General features: G+C 34.2%; 1 protein-coding gene across 1 annotated transcript; it reads right to left on the reverse strand.

The window, feature by feature from the left end:
* Nucleotides 1-426: 426 nt before the first annotated feature.
* LOC118052605 (probable leucine-rich repeat receptor-like serine/threonine-protein kinase At3g14840) lies at nt 427-8607 on the reverse strand. The gene is made up of 24 exons (XM_035063603.2): nt 8440-8607; nt 8172-8331; nt 6985-7056; nt 6816-6884; nt 6669-6740; nt 6491-6562; nt 6334-6405; nt 6139-6210; nt 5986-6057; nt 5828-5899; nt 5657-5728; nt 5403-5474; nt 4912-4977; nt 4300-4356; nt 4151-4186; nt 4019-4053; nt 3133-3509; nt 2860-3055; nt 2622-2762; nt 2310-2428; nt 2016-2226; nt 1643-1883; nt 1098-1248; nt 427-1012 (listed from the first exon to the last, which is right to left on the reverse strand). The coding sequence occupies exons 1-24, from the start codon at nt 8561-8563 to the stop codon at nt 635-637; spliced, it is 3009 nt and encodes a 1002-aa protein (XP_034919494.1). The 5' UTR covers nt 8564-8607; the 3' UTR covers nt 427-634.
* Nucleotides 8608-10138: the final 1531 nt, after the last annotated feature.

Below are 10138 nucleotides of genomic sequence, written 5' to 3' on the forward strand. Positions count from 1 at the left end.
AGCCTACCTCAGGCAAGACGTTTAAGGGGTGATAATATCTTCCCTTCTACGTAACCAGTCCCGAACCATAGAATCTCTGTTGACCAGTTAGGGTTCCTAGTGACCATAAAACTAGGTGGCGACTCCTTAAACAAGTTATTTTTCCCTAAAAGAACAAGATGTCATATATGTGTTCTTTTTCCATAATTCGAGAATTAATTTTTAAGGCCGCCGGGATGACGGGTGCGACAATCTTTTCATAGACAAAAGTAATCTTTCGATAGAGAATCTTCATGTTGATTAGTGTAGTACACTTTTCATTTAACAAACACCTATAAATTAATTTGGGCTATCACATGTACCTTAACATATAAGAATAGTTGCTTCCTTTTATAAAAAAAAAAAAAATCATAATATATATTGGTCTCAACAACTTTAATTAATATGCAGTCTTAGAAGAGTATTGACTAGAATATGTTGAAACAATACTTTAATATAATAACAATCCTTATAGTTATAACTACGTTATAATTTTCTTTACAAAATATTTTTGTTCTAAAACTTTATATTTATTCTAGATTTATTAATCAAACTTTAATTTCAATCTGTTTCTTATTCAGGATTTTTCATGATAAAATAGTTGTGGTTTGTGGCATCAGCTTTTACTAATTGGATAAAGATCCTGGGCTGATGAAGAGGATGAAGTAGTCCATGGTCCCTCTGATGACTTCACGAGGGACTGAGTTTCACTTAAACTTCCATTGACAGAAGATTGAGCAAACTTGTTGTGTAAGGCCGTAGCATACCCTGATGGATCACCCAATGTGCTTGGAACCATGACCAGTTCCTCGACATCAGTTTTTCCTTCAAGCATGCTTACTACTCTAGACATTGTAGGTCTAAGTGCTGGAGATTGATTTGTGCATAGCAGGGCTACATTGATCATTCTAACCACTTCTTTCTTGTTGAATTCAGACCCCAATCTTGGATCAACTATCTCCATTATGTCCCCATTTTTTTGTAAATATAGAACCTGAAATAACCAAAAAAAATAGATATATAGCTGACCAAGAGTAAACATGAACAGACAATTAAGAGACTAAATGGGCATAGCTTACCCAATCTAGAAGGCATACAAAATTCTCATCCCTCCTAAATTTGACGTTGTTCATCCCAGAAACAATTTCCAATGCTACAACACCAAAGCTGTATACATCTGCCTTGTAAGTTAAGTAACCATATAATGCATATTCCGGTGCCATGTATCCCCTGCACAGAAAGAATAACTCAGAGACATTTTACTAGCTTGCTTCTCTAAAACATGTATAAAAATGCTAAATGTCTATTGTTTGTTTTTGTTTTCGATAGGCAAAATTATATTTCTTGCAGCCTAAACAGGATTTCGAACCCTGGATGATAATGTGTTCATTTAGAGGAACACAGCCATAGATGGGGAGGCCCTGATCCATGAGAACCCTGCCGTGTGTGATTTGAACCCTAGATGCCTGCCTACCACATATTTTTAAGCTAACCCCTTCCATCGGCACACTCACTTGTGTTAATACTGTTTAAGACTAAAAGCTATCTTAGATAAATGACAATACTTGTGTGTTTTCCTTACAGTTTGTTCAATAAACCACTTGTGTTAATATCACAAACTCACATTGTTCCAGCAACTCTGGTGTCGATGTGGGTGTTGTCCTCGTCATCAAGCTTGGCCATTCCAAAATCAGATATCTTGGCGTTCATGTCCTTGTCAAGAAGGATATTGGTACCTTTTATGTCCCTATGAACAATTTTGAGTGTCGACTCCTCATGCAGGAAAACCAGACCTTTCGCTATACTTACACATATCCTCTGCCTTGTACGCCAGTCTAGCTTCGTTGCCTTGATTTCCTTGGTCCCTGTAATCATCAAGCATAACCCAACCCATCAGTTTCTTCTTCACTAATTCTATCTATATGCCATTAAAAGAACTTGTTTTCTTTCCCATTACTTTACATAAGATACTATGGGGGAAGTGATCAGAGGCCTACCGAACAAAACATGCGCAAGGCTATTGTTTTCCATGTATTCATATACCAGCAACAATTGCTTCCCCTCAATGCAACATCCATACAATCTAACAAGATTTGGGTGTTGCAGAGCAGAAATCATGCCTATTTCGTTCACAAACTCACGATTCCCCTGTTTCGATTTCGCCGAAAGCTGCTTAACCGCAATCGGAGTGCCATCTGATAGTACTCCCTGCAATGAGAATAATTTTAGAAAAACAAAATAAGTTCACTAGTAGATAGGTAGCTAGATGAAAATAAAAATCTGCACTATACTTTGTAGACACAGCCAAAACCGCCTTCTCCAATTTTGTTTGCTGGATCAAAGTCATTTGTTGCGGCTTTGATTTGACTGAAGGTGAAGATACCAGTTAGCAGATCTAACCCAACAAGTTCTGCCCAAGGAACAAAGAGATATGTATATATTAGATGTTCTGCATGAATGATTCATCAAAGGAAGAACATAGTTTTTGCAGTCCTACAAGTAAACAGCAAATAAGATACAGAAAATTGCTTATTGCCGTGTTTATTTTAGTGACTGGATTCCTCACTAGAATTTGCAAAATCAAATAAATGTATCAACTGTACCTCGATCCCTTGATGTCCTTCCTCCCAAATAACCTTTCCACCAGAGAGAGGATAGAAGTATGAAAACGAGGAATAATGACAAAACCACAGCGCCAGCGACAATGAATCTCTTCCTCCGGCCTTTAGTAGGAGGCTTGAAGTCTAGGCAGAAATAGAATTGCAGCAAGAGCAAGTATTGTCAGATCACAGTACTAATTATTCCTTCATTACAATGCCATTCCATTATATGTCAACCTACCAGATTCCACATCAATGGCTGATATTAGAGGACCATATGTTCCTTTTGTGGGAGACCTTGTGGTTCCTTTCCCAGCCCAATGAAGGCGGATCTCTAAAGCTCCATTGGTTACAGGTGCTGTATAATTATGAATGTATACCTTATCCACCCCTCCCGCTGCCTTCACTATATCAAAATCCTTCAGCACAACAATGTCCTGCGAGAACAATTCTTCAATTAAGCTGTCACCTATTGCATAAGGAATGAATCTATGATCTTTTAATTAATAGATACCTGAATATAAACATCAAATATCCGTCTTCCTAGACTGTAGTAGGATCTGTTATCCCTCATTACTATCTCTGCAAAGTGCAGCTTGATTGTGTAATTCCCATTTACCAGACAGCGAACGTGGTATGTGAGAGACAAAGGCGTGAAGCGTGCATTTGTGTACAATACAGAGTTGTCCATTCTGAGTATGGACATGTTTTCTGCTTTGTAGTTATACGAGGAAGAATCAACATCCCAGATATGTCCTGTGGTACTTGTTTGCCAATCCTCTCTTTTGGACTCATATTTTGCTGCACCTCCTGGCTCATCATCTGCTTCGTAGATGGTGTTTCCAATGTTGGCTTCTGGTCCCCCACAATTAATGTGCACTGAATATCGCTCTATACATAGAAATAAAAATGTTCATGGCCACAGATAAAGAGATTAAATCGCAGAAAACAGAACAGAAACAATCAAACACATAAACAAATTAAGATTTTGTGATGTAGGAGCATCTTTTTTCTCTTGGAGTGGATACCGTGGTGGCATCCATGATGTGACGGCTGTGTCAGGGGACGATGGTGTGGCCCAAACATAAAAGGACCTTTGGATTTATGACTGAGACGCTATCATCTACAACTATAGGAATAAATTTGTCCGCCAACATTATTCTAGGCTTTTGGGATAAACTAGTAGTTTATTCCTACACCAGTTGGATGTCTTAGATTCGATTTCTTACCACAGGTGAATGATGCAGAGCATTCTCAATGGGGCGGCCCATTCACACAAAAGGACCCCTGAGTTTATGACTGATAAATTTATAGTCTAGGCTAACAGGTTGTTCCTGCATCATTTTTCTGTCTATTCCAGGTGAAATGTAGAAGTGGATAGCTTTACAAATTAAGAGTACCTTCTGAACAAGCACTCAGGCACTCAACAGGTTTCCTGGAAAGATTGGCAAGAGAGAATCATTAGTTTATAAATGACAGAGAAGAAAATAAAATGATCTACGTTTTAGATATTTATCAAAGTAAAAGCTTACAAATAGTTCCCTCCCCAAGTACTTTTGAACAGATTTCTGGCAAACCAACAGAAGAATAAAGTTTTGCAGGTTATGAAGTGAATGGTGATGTAAAATGTAGCAGACTTTCAAAATCAAAGGTAAGGCAAGGAAAATGAAATCAATCTTACAGTGTTTCTTTACATTTTGCTTCCGAAGTAAAATTGTTGTATGAAAGATCGAGTTCACTGAACACAAAGATAGATTCCTTAAACATTCAGACAGTATTTCTGAAATTTTTAGAAAATTGCACGCACATGTTATAGACAGACACTTGGAAGATGTTGCAGTTGGGTAGCTTTTGGTTATTATCTCAAGATAGAAGCGATGGAGATAGTTGGGACAGGAGAGACGTGTATTTCCTGTTCTTAAAAGTTAGAAATTCATTCCACAGTTGTCTCGGAGATAGATTTATTTTTATATCTTCATATGTGTCACTGCAACAAACACATTTTTGTTGCTAATATATTTGTCTCTTCTATCTTAGGACACTAATCAAATGAAACCTTGGAGATAGTTTGATCATTCATGCACTGAAAACTATCTGAAAACTGGGAAGGATAAACTGTTATCTGCTTCTCATCAGTATAGCTCTTCAAAGACTAGGACATATTATTAAACCTACAGCACGCATCTGTTATAGGATAAGGGAAACCTAAAGTTAATGGATAAAATATATATAAATATATATATATTACAAACTAAAATCTCAAAAAAAAAAAAAATGGAGAGAAAAAACATACTAGCGATTGCTTCTTTGGTTGAACCAATCTGGGATGGGCCCTGTAAACATGTTCCGTGTAAGATACCTATGCAGAAAGTAAGAATTGTCATTTGGTTGAACATTCGTCCAAGGCTATCATTGCAAAAGATGGTCTGGAGGACAAGTTTATCATCATATTTGCCGTACTCAACCTTGAGAATAACTTGAAAAAAAAAAATTGAGCCATCGGGTCAGTTCAGGTCAACAATTTTATTAAAACAAATTAATTTTGTTCCATTCCTTTCACAAGATATTGACCCGGTCGGGTTTGGACAGGGTTTGGCTAGGTTGAATAGGTTTGGCAGTTCAATGTCTTGTATGGTTCAACTGGAATCTCGGCCCTAGCCAGGCTCCGATTCAACTTGCCTGAGATTTTCCGGGTCAACTTGCCTGACCTGTCTAGGTTTACTAACCATGCTTATCATATGGAAAACATTAATTTCAGAAGGTAATACGATATAGTATACTAACATTTTCTCCAAGCTTGGTAGGCCATCATAATTTGTTGGAAGAGAACCATTTAATCTGTTGAAACTGAGATCCCTGTTTTCGAAAAGAAGGGGGAAAAACCGGTAAAGACCATGGTTCATAATGCATTTTGAAAGTTATTTACAAATAATAATGTAGCTGCAATCTAAAATCAGCAGCTCTAAGTATCCATGAGATTCACACTTCAATCTTCATGTAGATGAATGACAGAATGGATGATGGATAGAGTAAATTACAAAATTTTCAGCTGTGCCATTCTGGTCAAATATATGGGAAACTTTCCTGACAAGTTGCAGTTGCTCAACATCCTGCATTATACATTAATTTCAAGTAAGCTAAATATATATCATGTGTTGTAAATTAAATGTGATCCTGATATGAGAGTATCAGCTGCAAGAATAACTCACAGATACTTAATGCCTGTTATAGATTCTAGGTGGGGAAACTCTGAACCATCTCCAAGTAAGTTACTTATTTTTCTGCTCAATATGAGACAGCATAAAAATGTGAGATGTTCGGGATAAAAGTTGTAACTGAGACCATAAATTTAAAACAAATATCTTACAGATCAGTTAGATTAGTCAAGACAGAGATGTTCAAAGGAATGGGTCCAGTGAAACCACCAGCTTGGATCTCTCTGTTAATACAAAATTAAAGGGGGATTAGGGTTCTGCTTCAGTGATGAGATTCAGAGCTTGTGGTAGAAACTAGCACATACAATGTATCAAGTTGTTTCCAGCTCTGAATAAAATCAGGTATTCTTCCAGTGAAGTTATTGCTGCTAAGCCTTCTGCATTCGCCGAACGGAAAACACAGAATCATGAAACTTGGAGAGTAAAGAGATGCATCTGTAATATCAAATACTGCAACTAATGAGTATGATACACATTAACCATGACAAATGAGAACCTACAGTTCCTTCAATCCGGTAAGATTAGTCAGAGCCGGGGGTAACTCTCCAGTGAGATAATTGCCACTGAGAGTTCTGCAATCACAAAAGGAGAAAAACACTTAGCATTCAATAATCAGTTAGGACTTAATTTCTAATACAAAAGCTTGAATGAACTGACAGATTCTCCAGGTTAACCAAGCCTCCAAGCTCAGGGGGAACAGTTCCGGAAAACATATTGTCCTGAATGTTCCTGCATAAATGCCAACTCTCAGGATTACTCCTGACTAAACAATTGAACAGATTTAAATATGAAAAGAAAAAAAAAACAAGAAATTGACTAGTAGAAAAATGCATACAGGTAACTAAGTGTGGTAATCCTTCCCAGATAGCTAGGAATTTTTCCTGTCAACTGATTCACGCCGACAGACCTGTTGTTTATACAATCTATTAATTATGAGTAAGCAATTCCTTGGCTAGAAAACATGAATGCAGAATTTTCTTACAATGTTTCCAGCTTGGTATTAGCCCATTCAAGTGGTATATTGCCACTCAGGTAGTTGGCCCAAAGACCTCTGCAGAGCCGATAAATTAAGTTCTAATAAAACCGAATCATACGATGCAAATTCACGGTGCTCAATCTGTAGAAACGTAATAATTTGAAGCACTGCTTACAGATGTTTAAGGTGTGGAAGTTTCTCGATAGCCTTTGGGAGAGTACCGTCAAGATCTTGCCTTTTGAGATATCTGCATTGCAAGAACACATGCACCCATCAACTCCTATAGTTTTTTTAAAAAATATTTAAGAAAATGACCTATTGAATCGATCTTACTTAACATGTCAAGTTTGTAACTGAGAATTATGTTAACTTTATAGAAAAAAAATCAAAATAAATTATAAAAATCAATTACAAATAAATTTAATGTTAAATGATAAAATAAAAAAAAGAACAAAAAAACCTATCCAGGTCAACTACGGTCAACCTCCAAACCAACAACTCAAGTTATGAGATCGGGATAACTCAAAAGAAAAAAAATTAAAAAAAATATGAAGTTCAATTTCTAACGAACTCGATGTTGAAAGTTGAAATTGTACAAAAAATCAATTAAAAAATAAAGAAAACATAAGTTAACCCGGGCTAATCTATTAAACATGTAACCTAGAACAAGAGACAAAATAACTTCATAAAAAAGCAAATAAAAAAATTATAAAGCTATTTTTCTAATACATCTAATGTTGAAAGTTAAAATCAAAAAGAAAAAAAAAACAAATCATTTAGACCGAAATAACTCAACGGAAATCAAATTGAAAAAAACTAAAAAACTCGATTCTCAAAAAGCCTAATAATAGAGGATAAAATTGAAAAACAAAATCAGTTGTTGAAGGGTAAAATAAAAAATAAATTAAAAAATAAACCGAATCAACCCAGGTTTACCTATCAAACCCGTGATCTAGGTAATAAGATCGAGATAACCTCATAGAAATTAAATAAAAAAATAACTAATTCCAATTAAAAAAATATTAAATTTTAAAAAGATAAAAAAAAATTTAAAAGTAAATCCGAGTTAATCTGTTAAACTTGCAACTTAAATCATGAAATTAAAATAAATTTATAAAATATATATATATAAAATGCCACTACCAACATATTTAATGTTGAAATCAAGAAAAAAAATTACATGATATTGGTATATAACTTAATAAAAAGAATCGAGCAAAATTATGAAGCATTTTGTGTGTGACTGCTCCGCCACACAGCTAGTAATTTGTTAATTCCCTGGACTGGCCCCGTCAGAATCCTTCAGACCTCAAATTAAAATTGAAAATAAAAGCATGGAGTGGCAAGTGTGAAGACATATACATGCCAATAACGTGGCACGGTTCTCCAGGAACTGAGCAATTGCAAACAACTTTATTGTCAGCTTCTAGCTTTCGAGGTAAAATTGTATCATTGCACAGTTGCATATTGCGATTCCAGCCTTTTTTGCCCAGTTGTGTTGCTACTTCAAGTAGAGCTTCCACTGCATAAATCAAAATTAAATCTCAACTTCTAATTCTGGGATGATTAGCTGGTGGCTTCTACAACGCCTTGCCAAGAAATTAAAAAAAATATATATATATATATGTACCTTCATCAGGAGCAAGGCTCACATCTTGGGCCTCCAAGTTAATTGCTCCCATGCAAAACATTAGTAACAGAAGCATGAGTGAGCTAGATGTGAGTCTCAAAATATCAGAGAGTGCAGTAGCCATCTTCCTTTGTCTGCAATCCACTTTAAGAGTTATTTAGTAGGCTGCCTGGAGATCGAGAGCTTGATGCATTATTATAGTCGACCTTTCATGCTGCTTTCTACGGTGGTTTTTTCTGCCAGGCACTTCACTATTAGGTGTCGTTGGGCAGCCGGACATAATATTAATGAATTTGGTTGGGCTGTTAGATATTTTTTATTTTATTTTAGATTTTTTTATTTAATTTTTTTGTTATACGGTAAAAGAAAATAAATGTGTACTATTCTTTTAATATTATATAAAAATTTGATGATGATAATTTTTTTTATTTGAAGTTTAGGTTGAATTTTTTTATTAAAACATGTTTGTTTTTGCCTTTTAAAAATATTTAAAAAAATTTAAATTTTTTTTATTTTTTATTTAATTCAAGTTAATATTTTTTTATGTTTTTGTATTATTTTGATGTGATGATATAAAAAACTAATTTTAAAAAATAAAAAAAATATTATCTCAATATATATTTTTTTTTAAATCATTACGTAATAATATACTAGTTAGCATATTGGCCTGTGCTCCACACCGGTTCAATAACAATTTTTTTTCAAATGTAAAAATATTTGAGTTAGGTTAAGAGCACGGAATGCATTTGCACTATTACATCTCCAATTAAAGTATTTTCTACAATAACATCATGAATAATGCATAGCAGAACAGCACCCAATACACTGACAACCATTTTTTCCTTTTAAATTTTTTTTCTTTTAAGATATTTTTAATTTTTTTTCTCTTTAATTCTTTTAATTTTCTCTTATTGATTTTTTTCATATTGTAAAGAGCAAATAAATTGATGTGACTTTTTTTATATTGTATAAAAGTTAAGCGATGACAAATTTTTGTTATTTTCAGATTGGGTTGAATTTACTTATCAAAGTATGATTTTTTTGTGTTTTAAAAATACTTTTAAAAAAAAAAATTTATATTTTTTTATTTTAAATTAATATTTTTTTTATATTTTTTATATTATTGTAATATAATGACAGATCTAAGGACCGCAACCAAACCCAAACCTATGCAAAGTCAGATACAAGCTTATGCGTGGCTAAACCCAAAGTTATTAGATATGGTTTTACAGCCGGACTCAATGCACTTAAAATCATGCTTTATTGTTTTTACATTTAAAATAAAAAATTATTATTAAGCCGCTGTAGCGGAAGTCAATATTATAAAATGTATATATATAAAGAGACACTTAAAAAAAACAAGTTTGTCTGTACTAGACGACTTGTGCCTTTCCATTTTTTGTCTAGTCAACGGGAAGATTAGTAGGTCAAAACTAATAATAAATATCAATGGGAAATTAGAGAGGAAGTATCCGAACTAAGAAAGAAGAATTTTACGTTCATATAATTCATTTGTGTGTGAAACGGAGAAAAGATAGGCTATATAATTCATTTGTGTGTGAAACGGAGAAAAGATAGGCTATATAATTCATTTGTGTGTGAACGGGAAATTGGAGAGGAAGTATCCGAACTAAGAAAGAAGAATTTATTTCTGAAATAATTTTACAATGAATTTTATATTTTTAAAATAAAAGATACA

The sequence above is a fragment of the Populus alba genome, chromosome 19 (genome assembly GCF_005239225.2).
Source record: "Populus alba chromosome 19, ASM523922v2, whole genome shotgun sequence".
In the NCBI taxonomy this organism is placed as follows: Eukaryota; Viridiplantae; Streptophyta; class Magnoliopsida; order Malpighiales; family Salicaceae; genus Populus; species Populus alba.

What these genes read in the sequence shown, in the direction of transcription:
- LOC118052605 (XM_035063603.2), bottom strand. Translation starts at nt 8,563, where the DNA reads ATGGCTACTGCACTCTCTGATATTTTGAGACTCACATCTAGCTCACTC. An exon ending in TTGGTTAACCTGGAGAATCT is followed by an intron (nt 6,406 to 6,490) that starts GTCAGTTCATTC and finishes TTGTGATTGCAG; the next exon opens with AACTCTCAGTGGCAATTATC. An exon ending in AAGGACATCAAGGGATCGAG is followed by an intron (nt 2,429 to 2,621) that starts GTACAGTTGATA and finishes TTCCTTGGGCAG; the next exon opens with AACTTGTTGGGTTAGATCTG.